This window comes from Phragmites australis, chromosome 9 (assembly GCF_958298935.1).
Source record: "Phragmites australis chromosome 9, lpPhrAust1.1, whole genome shotgun sequence".
NCBI classification, from domain to species: Eukaryota; Viridiplantae; Streptophyta; class Magnoliopsida; order Poales; family Poaceae; genus Phragmites; species Phragmites australis.
Window position 1 is genome coordinate 7,857,637 of NC_084929.1, and position 26,956 is coordinate 7,884,592.

General features: G+C 41.2%; 1 protein-coding gene across 1 annotated transcript; it reads right to left on the reverse strand.

Annotated features, from left to right (window-relative positions):
- Positions 1–5,886: 5,886 nt before the first annotated feature.
- LOC133929699 (1-aminocyclopropane-1-carboxylate synthase 3-like) lies at positions 5,887–7,670 on the reverse strand. The gene is made up of 4 exons (XM_062376486.1): positions 7,406–7,670; positions 7,188–7,307; positions 6,937–7,097; positions 5,887–6,848 (listed from the first exon to the last, which is right to left on the reverse strand). The coding sequence occupies exons 1-4, from the start codon at positions 7,583–7,585 to the stop codon at positions 5,969–5,971; spliced, it is 1,341 nt and encodes a 446-aa protein (XP_062232470.1). The 5' UTR covers positions 7,586–7,670; the 3' UTR covers positions 5,887–5,968.
- Positions 7,671–26,956: the final 19,286 nt, after the last annotated feature.

The following is a 26,956-nucleotide window of genomic DNA, read 5'->3' on the forward strand; positions in this document are numbered from 1 at the left end:
AGCATTCAGAAACTAGATAAAAAGGATAAAATTAGTAATAACATGGTGAAATGATAATATATGTAACGCTTAACCACTAAAGAATGATTAACATATTGTATATGCAATGCTCTTCTCTGACTTTCTTGTGGGCGAATGCAGTTCTAAGTTAGATAAACTATGGAATGATACAAAAATATAACTTAGGCAAATAATCATCTCTAACGGTAGCAATTATATGGTGAAATGATAATATATGCAATGTTTACATTGGATCATGATGAAGTAGGGGAAAACAAATGTTAGTTTGCATATTTTAAGTGAGATATTTAGAAATTCATTAAATAATCATACAAAGTTGGATGAAAAATTATTTATATGAAAATTGGAGCTCTTGATGAGATCTACAACTTTATAGTTGATAATTTTTTCATTCTACGCTATTTTGATGCACAAATAATTCTAAAAAATTCGGACAACAAGGATCAAAGGAAAAAAAAAATCCTATTTCTCTTACCAATTAGTAATAGGTAAGATGGTAGTGAGGCTTTGTGCAAGGTGAGAGGTCATGGGTTGACTTTCATGAACTGCATGTGCGAGAAATATCACGTTGCATAGGGAGTGGTCTAGGTGGGATTTTTTTTTTTTTGGATTTTTTCAGCCCTAAAAAAACTCAATTCAAGGATCGACTGTCACTGTCAGTTGGTGATATGAACCAGCAGTATAAGATGTATCACTATTAGTTCCAAACCGATAGTGATAATTGACGACTATCATTGTCGAGTTCGTAGTGCTGATTAAAAAACAAGCAGTGATACTAGTTATGAACCAATATTGATAGTTTTTTTAAGTAGTGGGAGGTCATAACTGCTGGCAACATAGTTTTATAATACGGATGTGTTACCTGTTGTGTTCGCCCTAGAGGATTAATCTTCACAGGTCCTTACAGCACATAAGTTTCAATGTTATTCAGGACGCACGCACATTACCTAATGGAATGAAATCAGGCTTATTGGATACATTTATGTATACACAACTTGTTCTACACTTGTTCAAGTTGCTAGTATTTTATTTGTGTTAACCGTGCATAGCCCGAAGCCACGCATTAATTTCTTTCATTCACAGAAACTGAGGCTTATAATATGATCTCCTGCCCTCCCTGAAGGGGCAAAAATAGTTTCCCTTGTTAGTTAGTATACTTTTATCATTATCTTTCTTGTTGTAGAGTTTTTTCTCGTACAAGGAGAAAACTGAAGGATCAGGCTGCCATTACCTGGAAGATTGTTTTTTGTTATTGCTTATAGAATTTGCAGTGGATGTGGATGTATACAGATATTACGATATACAAATTCTGAGCAGTACTTGTATACTAACAAAAAAATATTCAAGGAATGAAAGTTTTGCAATGCTGTTGAAATTATATCTTATCTCTGTTATGCACCCTACATGGATATTTCATGAGCTGTTGGCTGCTCAGCTGGAGCCTGACTGGATTCAAGAGTAAGTAATACACACACAGCAATGTCCATTCTCATGCAAGCACACAAGCAATGCATGAATAGCTAATATTCTTGTTTTGTTCACACATAACCAACAAGGTGCATACATATCCACATATAGGGATACACTTGATGAATACCTCCATGTCACACTTAACAGACCTGCACTCGAGCACACTCCAAATATCCTTTCTAGATTTGTTCATACCTCGCCCAACCAAAACCATGTATCACTCAAGATGATAGAGGCCACGTACATCGTTCAGACAATCAACGAATTTGGTCTCCGCTGCTTTCTTAAGTACTTAGCAAAGTTATTTCACATAGAGTTAGCAAACTAAAGCCTTATGTTAAGCAACTGAAACAATCATAGAACGCATGATATGGTACGGTGCATGTGGTTGTTGGGCAGGCAGACAGAATGGCTTGTTGCAAGCTTTCTTCCAATGCTGACAAAGAGAGAACGGTCAATCGGCTCTTGGTTTTTGAGATTGCTTTCTAGGGCTGCAAGGCTATTAATATGGTTAGCACTAGCTATGTCTTATTTCACCAGACCACACACCATATGTGCATTTCTTCTAAAAATATAGACCATGAGAGCACCCTCTCCAGCTCTGCCAAGATCATATAGTGGACTTGTAGCTCCGATTGATAGTCTTAAAAAGAACTTTGAGCTCGACAATTGGAATTAGCTCTTAATTCCCAGCTAGGAAATATTTTGATTCAACCGTATGAAACCAAGCTATGGTCTTTTGTATTACAGCATCCATTCTGCTTCGTCGTCAAACATATAGTACAGTCAACTATCTATTTTAGTTATCCTATGAATAATCGTGCAATTAATGCAATTAACCGAGAGTCCTAGTCTTGCTCAATATTATGATGAATATTAACTCCCAAAGTATTTTTTCTTAGAAATTTACAATTTAAGATACTATATTACTAAGGATTAAGGTCAATGATGCGTCACCTTTGTAACATTCATAAAATTGCTAGGTAATTGATGACAATAGTGTTTGTTATGTAGATTAAAGGCCAGTTTCGGTTGCTTCTGCTATAACATCAAAAACGAAGTCACCTAACTGCTATATACAAAAGTAGAAAAACTGTTTTGAAAAGCTATAGTGTTACCAAACGGAGCCTAAGCTGATGAACTTTCCACGGCCAAAATTTTGTATATATACCATGTGCAAAGATATTTTTTAGGTACAATTAAAAAATAAACTTATATGCGTATGATGACTCTTTGGGGAGTGATGCGTATGGATCAGATCAAATAATTTTTCCATTTGCAAGGGACTTTAAATGTTACATGCATGAATTGCACCTAGCACGCATATGCCCTGATTTAACCCTAATTTCTTGTTGCATTCTATTTTTTGTTTTGTTTTGCTAGGTTTCATTTGTAATTTGTTGTTTTTCGTTGGGTCCATAAATATATAGTACAAGCACAAAAGCAATGGATGTCAACAAAATTGAACGATATAGTTTAAACTTTCGCTTGAAAGATACATAGACACCTTCTTAATGTATATAATCTAATAGCTAAGTGTTTGTAAGTTATAACGAAAACAAAAATATTAGACATAGTAATATCGAGTACAAACTCAAGATACGAAGATGCGGATGCGCAATGGGAGTACCGCCAAATGAATATGTCAGGAGATCATACTTTGAAACCCCTGCGAAGCAAGTGTGTACGGATCTGCTTTATGCCTGAGAATTGCTTCTCATTCTTGCAATTAATGTACGGACATCATATATAGTGATCATCACTTTTGTTTTTCTTGACCATGACAATCAGACTTATATATTCATATCCGGTCCATCTGCAAATTTATGATTATCATTATGTTTTAGCAATCAATAAAAATCCAATGAAATGATAACCATGCAATATTTTCAAATGCACATCTAATTTATTGAATTACCTTACATCTTGATTGCTCCATGGTAGATGGCTCATCACCTTCCGGCACTTGGTCTCGGTCGGAGGACCCATCTTCTAAATACTGCCGCGTCCGCTTGCGATTAGCGGGTGGATTTGCCATCCCTATAGCACAAAATTCATATTCAATACGTTAATCTATTTAGAGGTAATTTTAATCTTTTCAACTAATTCAGTACTACAAAATTGGAGCTAGGTTTTAATCTATTTAGAGGTGATTTTAACATTTTTTTCCTTAAATCACTACTACAAAATTGGAGATCTAGATAACAATTGCATAATCACATACTCAATTAGAGCTCAACTAGAGTATTAAATTGGAATTATTGTTAAACATTTAATAATTTCTTGAATTAATTACGCTTAAGCAAAGCTTAATCCTATTTAGAAAAAACTAAAATGATGAATATTATGTTTATCATGAGGGTGAGTATTTTTAATGAACAGTGAATAACTAAAAAGATTAACAAAATTGATTTCACCAATTTTGGACTTACCAATAATTAATTATGAATTATCGATGCTTAAACCTATTTTATTAACCATTGAAACTTAAATATATATTTCATTGCTCCTAGCATTTTTAACATGTAGAGTATGCTAAAACAAAGCTAACAAAATTAGTTTCATAATGTTTGGAGCAATATTCATATTTCTACACATTTTATAATTTTTCAGCCGATTTAACCATTGAACAATAATTCTATTTTGCATTTTTGATTTAAATAAAATAAAAATAATATCTAAAGCTCAAAATACTATTTGGCCAGGTGAGCGGCTAGAGAATCTACGTGGGCATGCGGACTCGGTGATACGCAAAAAGGGGCATGGGCGGCTAAAGGAAGAGTACGACTCCACGAAGCTCATCGTGTGCTCGGTTGGCACGAAGAAATGATGGTGTGGCTACTCAACAGTGAGGTAGCTCAGTTGGCGAAGAGACGAAGGTTGGCGCGAAGAGCTGGGGAAGAGGACAACGCCTTATATAGACTCGACTTATTAGTGTCGGCTCATAACTATGAACCGGTACTGATACTATCAGTGTCGGTTTATTTCAAGAGCCGGTATTGATATTGACTACCAGTGCCAATTCAACCCGGCTTGATTGTTGATTGAGCGTGGAAAGTTACGAACCGGCACTGATATTTCATCAGTGCCAGTTCAACCCGGCTCGATCGTTGATCGAGCGCGGGAAGTTACGAACCGACACTGATACTTTATCAGTGCCGGTTATATCATAACTGGCACTGATGGAATAGCACGAATGACTGTTTCTGTTGTGGTGGAAAGAGCTGATGCGATCGACTTATGTTTTATATAGTAGAGATAATTTGGACTATATCAATGAATTAAATCCTAAAAGAGAACAAAAACATTGAGTCTGGTTCCGGTATCTCTGCTGATAACCGCCATGTTACTGTCACTTTTTGATACCTTGGTTTTAGTTCTCTTTAAGAGAAGAGTGGCCATTTTGATTTTTGAGGCTTCACTATAGACCTTTCTGATATTATAAAGGAAAAGAGTGGACATATATATACTCCATATTCCTAAAAGGACAAAAGGAATTTACATAAAAAAAGAAACACAAAAGCAAGGGGGGAAAGGGCCAGAGGACACAAATTACATAACTGATGCTTCGACCATCAAAAGAATGAGAAAATTCTACGATTTGCCATCGAATAACCACCGATTCTACGATTTGTCATCGAATAAATTCCGTTTACTTCTATACCATCGAATAAATGATTTAGTTCCTTATCCGCCACCGAGCCATCTGATTTTTTAAGAATTCCGAAACTGCCCTCCGCGGGACTCATTCAGCCCATTATAAACAGTACCTGAGAGCTCAAAAAATCAAAAAAAAGATGTCGATTTTTGTGCACGCTCTATAATTTATAATCAACCCATTTTAACTGTATTCACCAAAAAATACTGTGTAGAATTCAAACTAAAATTCCTCAAAATGTGCTACTTTTGTAATACCGTGCATTTCAAAGAACTCACTTTTTCACCGCGGGAGATTATTTTAGAAATTATTACATCACATTAGAGGAATATTAGTAAATTTTCTCAGATTTTTTTAAATTTTTTGAGGCTTAAAAATTACGAGAAGTTACAAAAGTAGCACATTTTGAGGATTTTTAGTTTAAATTTTATACAGTATTTTTAGTGAATCCAGTTAAAATGGGTTGATTATGAATTATAGAGCGTGCACAAAAATCAATATATTTTTTTTGACTTTTTTTTTAGCTCTCGGGTACTGTTCATAATGAACTGAACGAGTCTAGCGGAGGGCAGTTTCGGAATTTTTAAAAAATCAGATAACTCGATGGCGGATAAGGAATCGAATTATTTATTTGATGGTATAGAAATAAACAGAATTTATTTGATAACAAATCATAAAATCGATAATTATTCGATAGCAAATCATAGAATTTCTCCAAAAGAATACCACGCACCAATCTGCACAAGTACACATGCACATCTCTCGGTTTTTCACCACCCCAAAAGCTGGCAAGACTTTTTTTTTTAAACATTTCCAACCTTATTTTCTAGTGTATTTGTTCCATCTTTCCATGAAGCAGCTCAGTCGTTGGAGTGCAACATCCAGCGTCTCCACGCTCATGTTGGCGAAGCACATCCTGAACCACCCTGGCTCCGAGCAATGGCACGACGATCCCGGCGAGACGTTGAGCTTGGCCTCTGTGATCACCCTTCGCCACAGCTTCAGCTCCCCGCTGACCGTCGCCTCGTCGAGCAGCAGTCGCATATCCACCCACACGAACAGCCCCGCGTTGCTGCGCAGGCACGAGACGCCGACGTGCGCGAGCCCGGCCACGACGTGCTCATGCCGCTCCCGGAGGCGGGCCCGGTTAGCGCGGACGTACGCCGCGTTGAAGGCCGCATCCGAAAGCATCGCGACGAGCGTCTGCTGCGTCTGCGACGAGACCAGCGTGAAGCTCGACATGCGCCGGGCCGCAGCCACCACGGCGTCGTTGTACGAGTACACCACGCCGACGCGGAAACCCGGGAGCCCGAGGTCCTTGGAGAGGCTGTACACGACGTGCACACGCGCCGCGACGCCGCGGTTGTCGCCGTGGAGGACGCGCTCCTCGACGACCTCCGCCACGCTGACGAGGTCCGGCGTGGCGAAGACCGAGCCGGAGTAGATCTCGTCGGAGATGAGGTGGATGTCGTTGCGCGCCACGAAGTCGACGATGCCCTCCAGGACGGCCCTCTCGACCGTCGTGCCGAGCGGGTTGGACGGGTTCGTCAGGACGACGCCGCGGACGCGCGCCCCGGCCACCACGGCCTCGTCGTACGCTGCCTGGAGCGCGCGGGCGGTGACCTGGAAACCGGTGTCGCTTCTGCAGTGCACCGGCACGATGTTCACGCCGGTCCTCCACCTCAGGTCCCTGTCAAACCTGCATCAATGAGCAAGAACACGCCGTAAGCTGGATGTCACAACGGGGCCATGGCAATGGAAGTGTTCAGTAGCAGTCAACCAATTACCCTGGGTAGTATGGAGTAGGGACGAGGAGGGCGTCGCCGGGGTTGGCCAGGATGAACGAGAGGAGCTCGTTTGCGGCGGTCGCTCCGGCGGTGAGCACGATGCGGTTCGGGTCAAACCTAGCCTTGCCTCCCCTTATCGTCTCCATGAAGCTCGCCATTGCCTACCGATCACAACAAGCATAATTAACACAGTGAGTTCATCAGTCAGCAAGCAAGCCAATCAAACATCACACAGTGTGTCCGATCCTTACCGTCCTGAAGGAATTGAGGCCATGGTAGTCCTGAAACAGGGCGTTCTCTCGGAACCCGACGCCGCAGTCGGATGCTTCCAGGTACTCCCTGAGGTACGCCTCCAAGAGATCAAAGGACACCTGCACCACCATAGCTAATCATTCAGCTTCATGATCGAACATGCATGATGATGCATTAGGCACTGATCTGGAAGATTGAACATGACCAACAAACCCACCTGATTCTCTGCAAGGCCCATCTGGATGACACCGGAGGGGTTGGTGACGGGGTCGTAGGGGTCCTCATCGTAGGCTCTCCATCCGGCGAAGTAGGGGGAGTCCTCCCCGTGCGCTGGCGACCTCGCGATATCCGACAGCGGGGGCTCAGGCTGAGAAGAAGCAAGCAGCCTGCCACCCATGGACTGGCTTTGTGACTAGAGACAGAGAGGCTACAGAGCTTGCCAGCTGCAGGTCTCCAAGAAAGTTGCAGGCTTGGAATGTCAATTGGACAGTGCACAGGCAGGCAAGAACTAGACCTGGTTGATCAGTATGTATACATGGATATGTATATAGATATACTATATATACTACGTGTGAACATGTCAAGTTGGGGGGAGGGGGGGGGTTCCTGTGTTTAAGAATTGCATTTTTCAAATGATTAAAACATAATGGTGTGGGCAGTCTGGTGATCATGGACTTTTGGGGTGTCAATGATTGGCTATTTAGTTCTTACATATGCTGATATGCATGCACAGCTCTTTGACCACTAATTACCCTTGCTTCAAATTGCAGATGGGTCATGATTATCTTGCAGTGTTTTGTTTTCATTTTTTTTATAATGTGTTCATGGGTTATGGGTGTGACTGATTGACCTGAGGCCTGTGTTTGCTGAAGGGTTGCGGGTAGGCTACGCTAGCACAAAATAAATTTTCTCTACCGCATTCAACCAGGAAGCCATGCGAGTAAGGGATCATAAATCGTTACTACTTGACGAGCAGTGCAGCGGAAGAAGAGTTGGAGCAAACCAATCCAACGTCGTGCGCGTCAAGTAGTCGATCGTCAACCTCGTCCCGAGCACGTCCCGAGCACCTTCCGAGTACTCGCGAGTACGTCCCGAGTAGATCAGCACTGCAATAGTAGCAGCGCCTCTACGGTATCCACACGTACAAGGATGGAATCGCCGTGCACCGGTGTGCTAGCACCGCGCGCCCGGCTAGGGTTTCGAAGGGAGTTCGGGAATAGGAGGCGGCCAGGGTTTTTGGTGGCAAGATCTGTTTCTTTTCGGGAAAAAACTCAATGCGCCTTGGCCCCTGCCTATCCTTATATAGAGCACGCTAATGGGCCTTTAATCAACATTAAAGCCCATTATGACTCTAAACCCTAATGGTCCTTTAATCAATATTAAAGCCCATTAGCAGATCCAATCCGCAAACTCGATCGCCTCTAGGGCATATCACCAACAATCTCCCACTTGCACTAGAGTCAGTATAAGTTTTATATTCCATCCCCTTAAGTGTGTGACCCGTTAGGTTCATGTGTAAACGGCCGCTATCCGGAAACCCTTTTCTGAATTGCAAGTCAATAGCGGTACCTAGCAGGACATATTGACTCCCGAATGCACACAAAGATCATATCGGCTGAACCTTGATATACTCATGCACCAATCCCTTTACCACACGATACCAGTCAAGCTCAAGGCGAGATTCGTGCCACCCTTGTGATAGCTCGACCATTCACTCGATCAAGTAGTGGATTCACCATGATTAACTCTTTAATCACATTGGCATGGCCATGCACTTTCCAATCCAACTACCTCGAGGGGCCCAGAGATATCTCTCCCGTTATTTAGGAGGGGTAAATTCCATCTTGATCACTCACATCCCACGACATGTTTCATAACATACCCGAAAGCAACCTTTATAACTACCCAGTTACGGAATAGCGTTTGGAAGCCCCTAAGTGTGTTACTACACATTCTGGAATCAATGATGATCTCAGGTCAAAGGATTCTGTAGGTACACCATTTGAGATAACAACTGATGGCACATTAAAAATAACAATCCCAGCAGTATCTCAGGGTGGGTCTATCCAACATCATGTTCTCTAACATGTGTCCACATTACTGATTTGATATCTCCATATCTATGATCCGTGAAACATGATCATCATTCAGTCAAATGTGCTAATCTATAAATCATTATTGTCCCACACAATGATATGAGATTAGGGACTATTTAGAATAACATCATAAAAACAAAGAGTTTCACAAACAAGTCACATACTTGCTGATCAATGTAAATGATAATTATTCATGGAACCAGATAACAATTATCCAAAAGTACATTAGCATAGACAGAACACATTCTCTCACATGCACTAGAGTCTATCCCGCAAGTATCTAATACCCATAGAGCTCAAGTGTGCCTCATGCTTGGGCTGTGGGAGAGGCTTCGTCAACGGATCAGCAATATTCGAATCCGTGTGCACCTTGCATATCTTTACATCACCTCTATCAATAATCTCTCGAATGAGGTGATAGCGCCGAAGTATGTGCTTGGACTTCTGGTGCGACCTAGGCTCCTTGGCTTATGCAATGGCACCACTATTGTCACAATAGAGGTCCATTGGACTGGACACACTAGGGACCACACCTAACTCAGAAACAAATTTTCTGATCCAAACAGCCTCTTTTGCAGCTTCCGAAGCTGCGATATACTCGGCCTCCGTTGTGGAATCAGCAACCGTTTCTTGCTTGGAACTCTTCCAACTCACCGTACCTCCATTGAGGCAGAACACAAAACCAGACTGCGATCTCGAGTCGTCCTTGTCGGTTTGGAAGCTAGCATCGGTGTAACCATTTACAACGAGCTCCTCCTCACCTCCATAGACTAGGAACATATCCTTAGTTCTTCTCATGTACTTGAGGATACTCTTTACTATAGCCCAGTGACATTCACCTGGGTTCGATTGATATCTGCTCGTAACACTTAGAGCATAGGAGACATCTGGGCGTGTACAAAACATAGCATACATGATGGACCCGATAGCAGAAGCATACGGGATCGCACTCATCCTCTCGAGCTCATCAGATGTCTTAGGACATTGATTCTTGCTGAGAGTGATGCCATGTGACATTGGCAAGAAACCTTTCTTGGAATCTTGCATATTGAACCGATTCAATACCTTGTCAATGTACGTGCTCTGGCTTAATCCGATTAGTCTTTTCGACCTATCTCTATAGATCTTTATGCCCAATATGTATGCTGCCTCTCCTAAATCTTTCATTGAAAAACTCTTTTGCAATGAAGATTTGACAGCATCGAGCATTGGAATATTATTTCTGATCAATAATATGTCATCCACATATAAGACCAGAAACACAAGTGCGCTCCCACTAGTCCTTTTGTAAACACAAGGCTCTTCTTCATTCTTGATGAAACCAAACCCTTTGATCACTTCATCAAAACGAAGATTCCAACTCCGAGAAGCTTGCTTTAGTCCATAGATGGACTTTTGCAGCTTGCAAATCTTCCCAGCATTTTTCGGATTGACAAAACCTTCAGGCTGTGTCATGTACACATCCTCACTTAGGTTTCCATTAAGGAAAGCCGTTTTGACATCCATTTGCCATATCTCATAGTCGAAATATGCAGCAATTGCTAGGAGAATCCGAATAGACTTTAGCATTGCGACGGGCGAAAACGTTTCATCATAATCAACACCTTGAATTTGCCTGAAACCTTTCGCCACCAATCGTGCCTTATAGATGTGAATATTTTCATCAACGTCTGTCTTTTTCTTAAAAACCCATTTACACTCGATAGTTTTCACACCATCAGGTGGATCGACCAAGTTCCAAACTTGGTTTTCTCTCATGGATTCTAACTCGGATCTCATGGCTCCAAGCCATTTTTCGGAGTCTGGTCCCACCATTGCTTCCGAGTAAGTCTTAGGTTCATCATTGTCCAACAATAATATGTCGCGCTGCCCCGTGGTTAGGAACATAAACCGCTCGGGTGCACGACTGAACCTTTCCGACCGACGTGGGGCTGGTGTCTCGACAACAGGTTCTGCAACATCTTGCATACCGAGTTGTGGTTCAATAGGAGTTGAAACACTTTCAAGTGGTTCCCGAATTTCTTCGAGTTGCACCGTGCTCCCACTAACTCTCTTCGCGAGAAACTCTTTCTCAAGAAAGACACCATTCCGGGCGACAAACACTTTGCCTTCTTCCCGGTTATAGAAATAATATCCTTTGGTTTCCCTAGGATACCCCACAAAGAAGCATTTATCAGATTTGGGAGTGAGCTTATCAGACGACAAACGTTTTACATAAGCCTCACAACCCCATATCTTAAGGAAAGATAATCCGGGACGCTTCCCGGTCCATATCTCATATGGTGTCCTCTCTACAGCCTTAGATGGAACCTTGTTTAACGTGAAAGCAGCAGTTTCTAGAGCGTATCCCCAGAAGGACAATGGAAGATCAGATTGGCTCATCATCGACCGGACCATGTCTAACAAAGTTCGGTTCCTCCGCTCGGACACCCCATTCCATTGTGGCGTACCCGGTGGAGTCAATTGTGGAACGATTCCACATTGCCTTAGATGATCACCAAATTCATGGCTCAAATATTCACCTCCACGATCTGATCGCAGAAATTTAATTGTCTTACCTATATGATTTTGTACTTCATTCTGGAACTCCTTGAACTTTTCAAAGGATTCAGACTTGTGCCTCATTAGGTAGATGTAACCATATCTACTAAAGTCATCGGTGAAAGTAATGAAATACTGAAAACCACCTCTAGCTGTAGAACTCATTGGTCCACATACATCTGTATGTACTAGGGCCAATAATTCATTTGTCCTCTCACTTCGACCAGTGAAAGGCGTCTTAGTCATCTTGCCAAGTAAACAAGACTCGCATGTATCAAATGATTCGAAATCAAATGAATGTAGAAGACCATCTTTATGGAGCTTCTGCATACGCTTCTCATTTATATGACCTAATCGACAATGCCAAACAAAAGTGGGATTCAAATCATTAAGCTGAGGCTTCTTTGTATCAATGTTATAGATAGTTATATCCTCAAGATCCAATATATATAATCCATTTACTAATGGACAATTACCATAGAGCATACCATTCAAAAATATCGAACAACACTTGTTCTTTATTATGAATTCATAACCGTCTTCTTCCAAACATGAAGAAGAGATAATGTTTTTGCCCAAGGCAGGAATATAATAACAATTATTTAATTCCAAAACTAATCCTGAGGGTAGCGATAAGGAGTAAACGCCAACGGCCAACGCAGCAACTTTTGCACCATTGCCGACGCGAGCATCCAGTTCGCCTCTTGCACACTTCCTAGTCCTTTTCAGTCCCTGCAACGATTTGCAAGTATGAATCATTGATCCGGTATCAAATACCCATGAATCATCAGGACGAGTAGCAAGATTAATTTCAATAACATTTATACCTGAAGAAGAAGTCTTACTTCCCTTCTTCTTTTTGAGTTCTTCCAAGTACAATTTGCAGTTCCTCCGCCAATGACCAGTCTTATGGCAGTGGTGGCAAGTGTCAGAAGCAGCAGGGCTAGCCTTGGGCTTTCCAACAGGTTTAGGCTTAGAACTCGAGATCTCATCCGAAGTTTTAGCCTTGTCCTTGCGCTTTCTCTTCTTGCTATCCTTTTGAACCATCATCACATGACTAGAGCTCTTCTTAATGCTTTCCTCAGCAATTTTTAGCATCCCATGCAATTCAGCCATGCTTTTCTCCATGCTGTTCATATGAAAGTTCAAAATGAACGGCTCGAAGCTCGCAGGGAGCGACTGGAGAATTACATCCGTAGCCAACTCAGGGCTAAGGGGAAAACCAAGTTTTTCCAGGCTCTCAATGTAACCAATCATTTTGATCACATGAGGACTGACTGGACTGCCTTCTGTTAACCTGCACGCAAACAAGGACTTTGAGGTGTTGTACCTCTCGGCCCGAGCTTGGTTCTCAAACATGCCTCGGAGTCCCACAATCATATCATGGGCATCCCTGTTCTCATATTGCTTCTGAAGCTCAGAGGACATACAGGCAAGCATGAGGCAGCTAACATCCAGTGAATCATTGGTGTGCTTCTCATAAGCCCTCCGATCCGCGGCAGGAGCATTATCAGCTGGTTCATCAGGATAGGGGACCTCTAGAACATATTCCTTTTTCTCTTGTTTGAGAACAATTCTCAGATTTCTATACCAATCAATAAAGTTTGTTCCAGAAAGCTTCTCTTTTTCAAGAATCGATCGCAAATTAAAACTGGAAGTGTTACTAGCGGCCGGTGCCATGATCTACAACAGAAAATGCAGGTTCAGCACTATGCCTATGTGAATCTTCTATTAAACAATTTAACAAAAGATACTCCACTATATGTGTTTTCCCTCTAACAACATATAGAGGATCAAGATCCATATTCAACTAAGTTCTAGTGAGCTTTGGCATCACTGCTAGAAACTTAGTGACATAGGTAAGCAACGCCTTGCTAATCACATCCCTATGTGACTCTTGTTTGCTGGGTGGCATCGAATGCCCCGGCGCCCAGCACCATGCCCCAAAGCCCAAAACCGTTTTGATAGCTTTATCAAGTAAACCAATACTATGCGTGTGGATGTCCGACATCCACTCTAACTAGTTAAGATAAATGATGGCACCCTGCTTTGGCAGACCTACCACACAATGATCAAAACCTTTGTAGGTGCAGCTATTAGAAGGGCATCAATTACTCTTGATTTTTCTGAGGGAAACTACTCTATCATGAAAATCATATCCACCACATATAAAACATGAAAGAATAGTATGACAGGAACATAAAAACATCACAGGCAATCATATTAACTGTGACATAGTATGGCCCCTTCACATGGTGATCTTCATCGCCACGGTTCCTGTCCTCCGGGTCATCATGCTTCAAATCTCCATGATCTTGTTCTAGTCTATTACACCTAATAGCACTAAATAAATTACATGAGAAGAAGCATCACAAGTCGACACGCATGCCGTTATACAATAACATGACAGCCTTGGGCTGCAATTAACCATGACACGCAGGCCATGAAAAATTACACACATGCATCACATATCACAAGGCCATACCAGTCACAATATTCTCTGCAAAAACGAGTTAAGCGTAGAATCGAATTCTAATGTCGTGATGGGATCATGTTATTACAACAATCTATGCGTGTATGCGATGGCGGTCCCGCTGAACTGATCAAAAACAATAGATCTAATCTATTTCTATCACATATCTTCTATATGTGACTGATCCAGATCGAAAACTACGCAGGATGGCTCTGATACCACTGAAGGGTTGCGGGTAGGCTACGCTAGCACAAAATAAATTTTCTCTACCGCATTCAACCAGGAAGCCATGCGAGTAGGGGATCATGAATCGTTACCACTTGACGAGCAGTGCAGCGGAAGAAGAGTTGGAGCAGACCAATCCAACGTCGTGCGCGTCAAGTAGTCGATCGTCAACCTCGTCCCGAGCACGTCCCGAGCACCTTCCGAGTACTCGCGAGTACGTCCTGAGTAGATCAGCACTGCAATAGTAGCAGCACCTCTACGGTATCCACACGTACAAGGATGGAATCGCCGTGCGCCGGTGTGCTAGCACCGCGCGCCCGGCTAGGGTTTCGAAGGGAGTTCGGGAATAGGAGGCGGCCAGGGTTTTTGGTGGCAAGATCTGTTTCTTTTCGGGAAAAAACTCAATGCGCCTTGGCCCCTGCCTATCCTTATATAGAGCACGCTAATGGGCCTTTAATCAACATTAAAGCCCATTATGACTCTAAACCCTAATGGTCCTTTAATCAATATTAAAGCCCATTAGCAGATCCAATCCGCAAACTCGATCGCCTCTAGGGCATATCACCAACATTTTCATCATGCATGGTCCACTCCAGCCTAGCTCGATGAGGCCGGTTTTCGTTGGCTGCCATGCAAGTAAGTTCATGAGGTCAAACAGGTTGAGATGAGATTTTTATTGCGTGTAGGGGGGGGAGTATTTTAAAGTTACCGGTATGTATTATTATTCCAATTTAGTGATTATTATTTATTTTAATATGACACTTAAATGTATTAATCAATTACTATTAGTGTCGGTTTCAATCATAAACCAGCACTGATAGTGACTGTGTTAGTGTTGGTTCTAGACATGAACTGGTATTGATACATCAATACCGATTTTAACCTAAACCGGTACTGATAAGGCACGAACTGGCACTAATACTAGTCATGAACCGCTTGCTATCGTCATAGCTTATCTTAAAAAATTTATAATTTTTTTACACGAAGTTGGATGGGGAAAAATTTATATGAAAATTATAGCTCTCGATGAGATCTACAACTTTTTTAATTAAAATTATTTTAATTTGAAGTCATTTAAATGCTCAAATAATTATAATAAAGTTGCAGTAGTGGTCGATGATAGCTCATATTAAAAAATTCATAACTTTTTCACACGAAGTCGGATGAGAAAAAATTTATGTGAAAATTGTATCTCTCGATGATTTGTACAACTTTGTAGTTGACAATATTTTCATTTGAGGTCATTTAGATGTCCAAATAGCCATTCAAACGTTTAGTCAGAAGATGTTAAAAAGATTTGTTGTGCTACTATACTAACGAATGGACGATAGCTGAGATGGTTAGAGAGATCACGTGTGCGCATAGGCGATGAGGTCTTGTGTTCGAGTCTTGGTTGCCACATGTGAGTGAATATCGCATGACTTATGAATGTAGGATGTAGTCGGGTGAGCAACCTATGTCGGATGCCTCTGGTCACGAAATTGTTTTGAAGCTTTTTTGTCAAAAAAACATTGAATCGAGATCGAGACTATCAGTGTCAGTTGGTAGCTCTAACCGACACTGATAGTCCACTATCAGTGCCAGTTGGAACTACCAACCGGTACTGATAGTGATTTTTAGTGTCAATTTTATATCCGACACTGATAATCAATAACTATCAGTGCTGAATAATCAGTATCGATTCAAAATATATTACTGATAACAGATTTTGAACCAACACTAATTAGAGTTTTTGCAGTAGTACTTCCTTCATGCACAGACTGTCCAAACAGACACTTTTGCATCCGGTGGCATGATTCACTCATGGATGCCAAATCAATCACCATCCCACGCAAAGATGTTGGACGACTAAGCCGGTTGCAAATCATGCAACCAACCGATAAGACGGCAGTGAGAGGGTAGAACTAGGCCGAGCTCAAGACCCAGGTCACGTTCAGGCACATACCTATCGAAGTCCGATGATCCAAGAGAGCTATTGAAGAATCAAGGGTATAACACATGTCATGACCCGAGCTATAGCTCCGTTTGCCCTGATGGGTGCATCTTTTTTTTTTTAAACGAATCAGCTGAATCCATATAGCTTAGGGATTAAACCGCGTTGGATAGGGGCAAGTATATATTGCTCACCTTCTTTCCTAATGTATTATTTTTTTTCCTCATATTTGGAGCTAGATATGAATACCTCTTATGCAAGTATGAGTACGGATAATGAGATCTGTACGAATTACAGATATATCTCAGAGTGAAACTGGCCACGGATTAACTAACGGATAGCACGCGAATAAATAGGCTGCAACGTTACTGCCAAAATTGAAGTGTCAACATATATATATTTGACAATATAAAAAGATATATGTTGCATACTTTTCCATAAATCCATATTTTAGTTACTCAATCACCTAGAGATTAAATCATAAATCATATTAAAGGATATTAGTGTTACATATTCATTTAGATGTTTTATTGGATATTCATTTTGCTCATCTATTGATATCCTATAAGATATGAACATGAGGCAGATATCAGTACTCTTCCTGTATCCTGACTCATTTATCAAGAAATTCCTCTGATACGAATACGGGATATATCAAATGCGGATTGGATCAAATAAAAACATCCAGTGTATATTTCCCCTGGACATTGCATGCATCGGATCTAGTGGACATTATCCATCTCATTTTCACCCCTAATTAACTGTGGTAAGGCCCACAATCCAAACAACTTTAATTTTACCATATTTTTGCCAGCACATATTTTGGTTACGCTAAATTTTTAGCTCTGGAAAATATGATATCTAACTTCATTTAATTTGCTACCAAAGAGGCAGACGAGTTGTAGGACCGAGAACAGTGACTAGATGGAGTGAATAGACGTCTTAACAAAAAATTATGGTCTTCTCCTATATTCACCTAACGCACATCAAAAACGAATCTTAACAAACTCAACAAAGAACACAGTGGAATGTCGATGTTGAAAATACTATTCATCCAAAAGTTTCGGGTGCAATAAGAAAGTTTTGGGTATCCAGAAGCTCTAGATTTACTCGGGCTTGGGGTTCTCTGTCATAATTTAAAACTTCAACCGGAAGTTTTGGATTGGATCGGAAGTTCCGAGCAGAACAAAACAATGATTCAAAAATTCAAAATTCAAACTTGAAGATCCAATCAATGGTGGGTCTCATAATTAGATTCGAACATTAGGTTCCACAATATATAAATCTATGACTCATCCCCGCACAAGGCTTGGATCTTAAGAAGAAATATTCAAATATCAAAAAGGATGAACACCGGGTGAAGAAAGTCTCCAAGTTGATAGATAAGACACAAGATAATTTAATACTCAATTGTGTATGTTTGACGTAAGATTCACGATGATGCCACATGCACTTTCACCCTTCCTAACCGTTTTGAGGCCAAACCGTGAAACCCCTTGCACGCGTGTCAAAGTGTGACTCCTGCCACTTGCTTGACCTCAAGCAAGCCTCTTGATGTTGACACGTGTACTCCGTCTTACGATCTTGACCACCAACAAGTCTCTCCCGCTCTCGATCCCTCGGTTCACCTTATCACTTGTACCGGTATCCCTTTTACTTGAATTTGTCAACACACCGTCTTCATCCATCTTCCATACTTTGCTTGACCTCCATGTGTACAGCTAGGATCACCCTTGACCCCGTCAGGCTTCCTCGATCATCCGGCACCAAGCACCTCGCTTAGTCTCGATCATCCTGCCGTCGACCGCCAAGTTGCATCCATTACCTACACAACATGAGATAAGCAAACACGTTTTTTCAACTCCAATTTCAGTTAGTCCAAAATCAAAATTCTTAGTTGAAACCACATTCCTAAGAAGAATCGTGAACATGGGACAAATAGACTTCATCTAGGGTACCCGAAAGTTCCGGTCCAAACCAGAAACAACACATCAAAGCTTAAGTAAAACCGAAGATCATCAAATCAAATCAATATCAATATCAATCACTCATAACAAGCAAACCAAGGCACAAACCTGGTTTCTCAATCTTTCCCATTATGAGTGTATTGATAACTCTCAAAGAACAAAGACATTTATTTCGAGAAATTCAACAAAAGAAGCTCATCCAAGTGACAACAAACTCGAAAAAGAGCAAAAACATGTCAGTTGGCATAAGGAAGATACAAAAGCCCTAAGAGAGGCAGAGACAAGCCAAAATGCTAAAAAAAACCCCAATAAAATCACAAATGCTTCCCTTCGATAAATGCACATTTTCACATATTTTCCCCCTTTCGTCATGCTAGATTCTTCTTTGTGGCTTAGTGCATATTTTTCTCCCCCTTTGGCAATGCAAACATGAAGGACAAAAAAACTTCTAAAGGGCTAGAGAGACTAGAATGTGAAGCTCGTAATTGCATAAAGGCTAAAAAAGAGATAGTGTCATGAGAACATAATGATATGCTAGCTAAATTGAAGAATTATTGGTGCATTTAAGTTCACATAGCTGAATCATATTAAAAGTGACCATCACATAAGCATCCACTCATGCTAAGGCAATACAAGGATTAAAAACTAGTGAACTTCAATATCAAACTAGGCAAATAAGCATTCATGATAATAGGCTTTGCAAACGCTCATATATGAAACCAAGACTTAGTTTTATAAATTGATTAAAAGATATAACATTGACACATTTCTTTATTTTTCTTTTTATCCGCAAGTTTCTCCTTATCCAAGCGAAGAGTCGCACAACTGGGTACGACAAACAACTTGAGGCCTCAAGGTAACCATATTGGATCACATTTGAACACAAGAAACTTGAATGTTCAAGATTATTCAATTTGCACAATATATGAAGTTTTTCACAAGATCAAGTTAAATAGTATCTTTGCAACACAAGGAACGCATGTTACCCCAAGGTTCTATCATGAGCTAAATATTTAACAAAGACAGAAAACATTGTCAAATATTCTCCAATTCACTATCTTGAACCTAGAAGCTTAGAACAAGATATTCATCAAACTAGCCATAACACAAGCATTGACTAAGCTAAAGTAATTACGAATATAGTGATCAAGAATGTAGCATTTTATAGTCTACATGATTCATAAAATTGTCAAATTTCATCTTTAGGACAGCTATCTTTCTTGAAATGTTTCGTGTCAAAGCATCAAGATAAACCTAAGATTGAAAACTTGCTCCGCACAACTACTCAACTTAGTGCAAATTCAAGTCTAACACATAAAGTGCTAAAGACATACAACTTAAAGCTCAACTACTATGATTATCTTATAAGATGATATGCAATGCAAATGCAATAAAACTAAGATAGAGTATATACAACTGCAACTCCCTCTCACACAATGCCATAGGGATGGCACACTCCAAGCTCTGCCTTCAAATAGGTAAATCTTGTTGCCTCTAGAGGCTTAGAGAAAATATCGGCAAGCTAGTGTTGGGTATCAATGTATCTCAATCAATATCTCCCTTCTCATTATGGTCTCTCAAGAAGTGAAATCTCACATCTATATGTTCGATTTTAGAGTGTTGGACTGAGTTATTAGATAAGCTAATGATGTTGGTGTTGTCACACAAAATTGGCACACTCTTGAAATCTAATCCAAAATCCCTCAAAGTAGTAACCATCTACAAAATCTGAAAATAATAACTAGCAGTAGCAACATATTTAACTTTAGCAGTTGACTGTGCAACACTAGACTGTTTGCGAGAAGACCAACAAACAAGAGAGGTACCCAAGAAATGACAAGTACTTGAGGTACTCTTCCTCTCAATTTTATAATCAGCAAAATCCGCATCCAAAAAACCACAAAAAGAGAGAGAAGAAGATGCAGAATACCAAAGACCATTCTCAAGGTTGTGTTTGAGATACCTCAATATGCGCTTCACCGTTTGGCGGTGAGATGTCCTTGGTGACGCTTGGAAGCGGGCACATAGTAGACGGCAAAGGGAGCCAATCATGCTTATATACTCTCGCTGGTCTACCTCCTCACTATTTTCATCTGGATCAAGCATGATCGAGGTAACCATCGGTGTCGTTAGGGGCTTTGCATCGCTCATGTCGAAGTTCTTCAGCCTTGGTGTACTTTGTTTGGTGGACGAATGTACCTTACTTATATTGCTTAATTTGTAGCCCAAGAAAGAAATTAAGCTCACCCATCATCGAAATTTCAAATTCCCTGCTCATAGTATCTACAAACTTGGCCACAAGTGTATGAGAAGAGCCACAAAAAATGGTATCATCCATGTATATTTGAACAAGTAGGAAATCATTACCATGCCTAAAAGTAAACAAAATTTTATCCACTGACCCCATCACATACCCATGCTCTAGCAAGAAAGACTTAAACCTATAATACCAAGCCCTAGGTACTTGCTTAAGCCCATACAAAGAATTTTGAAGCTTGTATACTCTATGTGGGTATTTGGGATGCTCAAAACCTGGAGGTTGCTTAACATAGACCTCTTATTCTACGAAACCATTTAGGAAAGCACTTTTGACATCCATTTGATACAACTTAAAACCTTGGGATGCTACAAATGCAAGGAGGATTCTAATGGTTTCTAGCCTAGCTACTAGAGCAAAGGTCTCTCCCAAAGTCTATTCCCTCTATTTGAGTGAAACCTTGAGTCACATGTGTAAGCTTGTTTCTCACTACAGACCCATCCTCCCCCTGTTTGTTTTTGAAAACCTATTTTGTGACTATGGTGTGAACATTTGATTAGTGCAAGTAATTAAACCGCTCTTGTGGCTCTACAAGGATCCAAACTTTGTTCCTCTAAAAAATTTTCAGTTCTTCATGCATGGCATGGACCCAATTTGAATCAGAAAGAGCATGTACAACATCATGGGGCTCAAAAGAAGCAGCAAATGCACAATCTGTGAAATGAGCATATTGAAAAGATTTGGACCTCGTTACCCTCTCACCAAGGTCGTCGATCATCAGCTATAGAGGATGTCTCCGCTGAATATGTCAAAGACCCTCGCGCTGTGAGACGATCTTTCCCTCAATTGCTGCTAGTGGAGGCTCAAAAGCAACTGAAGTGCGATTAGAGACTGCAAGATCCTCTGCTAGTGTAGAAGTAACAGGAGCCAGCTCTGAAGCCGATGCGATGGTAGAAAGTAGTTGATCATCCTCATCATTGCCGAGAGTTGGAAGGTCACCATCTACAAAGATGCTTTCGCACATCTCTTAATGACCTATACACTCAAGAACAGGGCTAGCATAAGGGGTTGATTCATCAAAGGTCACATCATAGGACTCCATGATAGTGTTAGTGTCAAGATTAAAGACTCTGTAAGAGTGACTATGAAGAGAATAACCCAAGAAAATTTTATCGGAAGAACACGACTCGAACTTATCAAGATTTCCACAATTTAGGATGAAACAACAACATCCAAAAACTTTCAAATGAGAAACCTTCGACTTCCTCCCAAAACATAGCTCATAAGAAGACACATTCAAGATCGAGCACAAGAAAATGCGATTGAAGATGTAGCAAGCGGTGCTAATAGACCCTACTCAAAACATTCTAGGAGTCCTATGCTCATCGAGTATCCTAGTCATCTCTACCAAAGTCCGATTCTTCCTCTCAACCATGCCATTCTACCCAGGAGCACCTAGGGCAAAAAATTGCTCAATGCCATGTTCAGGAAAGAAAGCATCAAAGAGATAGTTCTTGAACTCGGTGCCATTATCACTGTGAATTAGTTTCAATGCACCAGGGAGTTTCTTGAACAATCTCAAAGCCAAGCTCCAAAAGTGTGAGAAAACTTCATCTTTGCTCACAAGAAACAAAATCCAAGACTAGCGAGAGTAATCGTCAACAATGACAAGTACATATCACTTCTCACCCACCGAACAAACCCAGAAAGGACCAATAATGTCCATATGTAGAAGCTCTTCTTGTCATTCATTCATCACCAGATTGACTGGTGGGTGAGACGCAATGACCATCTTGCCATGCCGACAAGGAGCACAGATCAGGTTCTTCTCAAACTTGAGCTTGAGCAATCCTCGGATCTAGCCTAGGACACTCAAACGAGAAAGTAAATCAATACTCATGTGCCCTAGTCTCCTATGCCACATCTAAAGCTCAGACAAAGGTTGAGCAATTAAGCATCGAGAAGAACCTACTGACTCAGAAAAATCAGCTCCAAAGACTCTCCCTATTCGAGAAATCTGGCAAATCAAGGAATCAATAACTCGAGAAGTATTGCCCTTAAGCGTACTTCCAAGTTCTCATCCAGCAACTGAGATACAGAAAGCAGGTTATATCCCAGATACTCTACCAAAGCCACATCCTTGAGAGTGAAGCTCTCATTCACTCTAACAATATCTTTGTCCTTCACTCTATCTTTCCTGTCATCCCCAAGTGTGATGTACTCGTGTCATCTCGTTGGGGGAGGGTGGAGAATTATGAAGCATCTCCGGTCATATGACGTGAACAATCGGAGTCGATGAGTCACTTGTTCTTGAGGCCTCCACCTGTCACCTATATATAAGAAGAATAATAGGTGGATAGCTCAGTACTAGGGTTAGATAAAAACCTCTTGGGAATCCAGTACTGGGTCATCCGCCCTGAAGCAGTAAAAGCAGGTGCATGTAAATCAATACTAGCGTGCTAAGAGTGAACACCACTATGAGGAGAGCACGGTCCGCCAAAGAATTGCAACTCAAATCCTCTTATACGTGCAACAAAATCATATGAATCATGGTAAAATCTACGTTGGGCACCGCCACTAAAGGAGAACTAAAGAGTGTCTAAAACTCATGGGCGGGAGTGAGGAAAAGGCTCATGTACACCAACAAAGAGGCGGTACATGTCCTAAGTACTCCACTCACACTCGCGCTGCTCATTCCTCCTATGGCAAAAGTAAAACCCAACAAGGTGGCCCTCTTTCTAGCAGTAGGTGCAATGGTAGCGTCTCTCAGAAACTCGACTATCAGTCACTCTAGACTCTCTCATAGGATCTCTCATCTTGGGCTGTGGAGCTCTCTTGGGTTGTAGTGTGGCTTTCTTCTTTGTGGATTGTGGAGTGAGTTTCTTGATGGGTTGTGATGTGTCATTGATTTTGGACTTGTCGGCTTCTAGGGTGGTAGGTGAGGTAAAAATAGTCTTACCAACCATATTGTAGGCCACCATCAAAACCCAATCCTAAGGCTAAAACCGTCTTATTGGCACACATCTTTGTCTTAGCCAAGATCAAATCTATTTTTCCCTTGCCTTTTGAGAACTTCTCCACAAGAGAAAGGAGATACTCATTCTTAGCCATGAGCTTGTCAACTTTCCTTATAACCTCCTGAGCTTATCCTTCATGAAGATGCAAGTGAAATAGTTTAGCTTCACATCCTTAGAACTCATAGTGCTCTCCTTAGAAACCTTTATAATAAATGGAATATACCGAATTGTGATCAATCCATATTGCAGTCTAGACTCTAACTCCTTTATGTGCTTGGCTTTCACATCAACATCCTTTGAGAGAAAAAGACAATTCTTGTAAGCATCTAAGAGAGTAGGTCTAGACTCGTCCTCAAGGAGATTCTTCTCAGCAGTATTAAGCTGATTGACGATTTGAGCATCCAAGTCTAAAGCTCGGCAAGCTCACTCATGACCACAAGGCAACTATCACACTCTAGCCTAGACTTAAGTAACTCAAGCTGAAAAGATGAATACTCTAGCCTAGACTTGAGTTCCTTAACCTCACGAACCACTTTCTTCAGCAATCTATCATGGCTAACAAGCGCATCATTCAAGGTATCTACCTGAATAGAAAGTTAGTCGTAGGAGGGTGATACCTAAGAAGAATCAAGCTCGGGGTCGCTGTCATTGTCGTCCTCCATGAAGCAAAGGCCGGTGAAGTCCTTAGCCTTCTTCTTGTTCTTCACGGGCTGCTACTCCTCGTCCAAGCTCTCCTCCTTGCTTGAGGAAGTGTCAGCATCACTGAGCACCGCCATAAATGCCCTTGAAGCCGCCTTGACTACCTTCTTTGTCATCTTATCACAGTTCTTGAAGAAGGGCTTCTTGGACTTCTTGTGCTTGTCGTGGTCGTGGTTGCGGTCTTCCCTCTTCTTGAGCTTGAGGCAATCTGCCTTAAAGTAAGTGGTGTCACCACACTCAAAGTAGGCCCCAAGAACCACCCCTTCTTTGGTTTTGCTGGTTGTTGTAGAAGCGAGTGAACTTCTTCACAATCAGTACAAGATCCTCATCATCAAGCACATCCACCTGCTCCTCTGTTGTAGAGACCACAGAAGAAATAGCAAATCCACCAGTTAAGGGGTTAGCAAAAAAAACACCAACTCCAGACTGATTGCCACCGCTAGGTCTTGAAACCAATGTCATGTTCTAAGACAGGGGGTTTCCTAAGCCTATCCTTGCCGCCTTCGCGATCTTGGTAGATTTGAACTTGATAAAGAGTTCATAACCAGTCAATGTGTCATAAATAGACGACTCTTCAATGCTCAAGATCTTCACTTACAATATTCTACAGTCAAGAGCATAGAGAAGCTTGATCACTGTCTCATGTCAAAGTAGGGTAAAACCCTAGTGGATCTGAGGTTGCTCACAATTCCATCAAATCTAGCAAATATAGCGTCCAAAGACTCTTCGGCGCCCTGCATGAACATTTAATATTCTTGGTTATATGTGCTCTGGCACCAAGCCTTGATTTAATTAGTGCTCTTATGAAAGACACTAAGAGTAGTCCAAATCTCTTGGATGGTATGGAGGTACTGGACTCTGTCAAACTCATTACGACTCAGGCTTGTGAATAATATATTCCTAGCCTTGTTGTTGGCTTTATATTGTTCATTTTGAATCTGAGTAGTACGAGCAATAGAGATCTCATAGTTGGATTCTACGATCTCCCATATTTCACTTCCTTGGCTTAAAAGACAAGCCTCCATGCATACCTTCCAATACGAAAAATCTCGACCTTCAAAGAGCGGGATCTTCCCATGCCTTTTTATTATCACCTACGGATCACAAAGCCAATTAAGATAAGCAGGTGATCAAACTAGCTCTGATACTAATTGTAGGACTGAGAACAGCGACTAGAGGGGGTGAATAGGGGCCTTAACAAATTTCTTTGATGGCCTTCTCATATATTCACACAACACACCTAAAAAATGAATCTCAACAAAACTCAACAAAGAACGCAGTAGAAACTCAATGCTAAAAATATTGTTCATCCGAAAGTTCCAGGTGCAATCCGAAAGTTTCAGATGTCTAGAAGCTCCAGGTGCTTCTGGCTTGGAGTTCTCTATCATGATTTAAAACTTCATTCTGGAAGTTCCAGACTGGATAGGAAGTTCCGGCCAGAAAAGAATAGCAATTCGAAAATTCAAAATCCAAACCTGAAGATCCAATTAATAGTGGGTCTCATGATTGGAATCAAACAATAGGTTTCACAGTATACTAATCCATTACTCATTCGCACATAAGGCTTGGATCTTGAGAAGAAATACCTTAGTATTAAAAAGATGAACATCGGGTGAAGAAAGTCCCCAAGTTGATAGATAAGAGGTAAGGGAATTCAATGCTCAATTATGTATGTTTGTACGTAAATTTTATGTCTCTAGCAACAAGAAAAAAACTCCAACAAGGTGGCAAATATAAACTTAAGCACTAAAAAAAAATCGCAACCGAAGGACAAAAAACTTGCAAACTCGCAAGTGAACCAATAAAGGGAAACTACAAGGAGTTGAATTCAAGCACAAGAGTAAACATAAATTTTATTTCTTGCAGAGATCAACCTATTTTAGGTGGATTACAAAGATTTTTCCTTATAAAGCTCTAACCTAATACATAGGCTAAGCACTTATCCTCCTCTCGTCCAAAACCCTAGCATAAAGCTCTCATATGAATAGTTCAAGAGGCTGAAGTGGCTGGTTCACCCTCCCACATAGCCCTATATTTATAGGCGTTGGGAGCTTCCTTGGATGCTAAGTTTCCTTATTCTCAAAATACCCCTCTCTTGTAGTACACTTCTACCTACCACTGAGAGTATTTTGGTCAATTTTCTCCTCCATCCATCGAACGATCGTGATGCCTTCATAACTTAGCTTCGCCTTGATGCAAGCTTTGCAATGATGCCACATGCACTTATGCCCTTCCCACGGTTTTAAGGTCAAACCATGAAACCCCTTGCACGCCTGTCAAAGTGTGACTCACTACCACTTGCTTGACCTCAAGCAAGCCTCTTGATGTTGACACGTGTATTCCGTCTTGCGATCATGACCACCGACAAGTCTCTCTCGCTCGCGATACCTCGGGTTGCCTTATCACTTGCATTGGCATCCCTTTCACTTGACTTTGTCAACACGTCATCTTCATCCATCCTTCACGTGTACAGTTAGGATCACCCTTGACTCCATCCGGCCTCCTCGATTGTCCGGCACCAAGCACCCCGCTTGGCCCCGATCATCCCACCGCCGGCCGC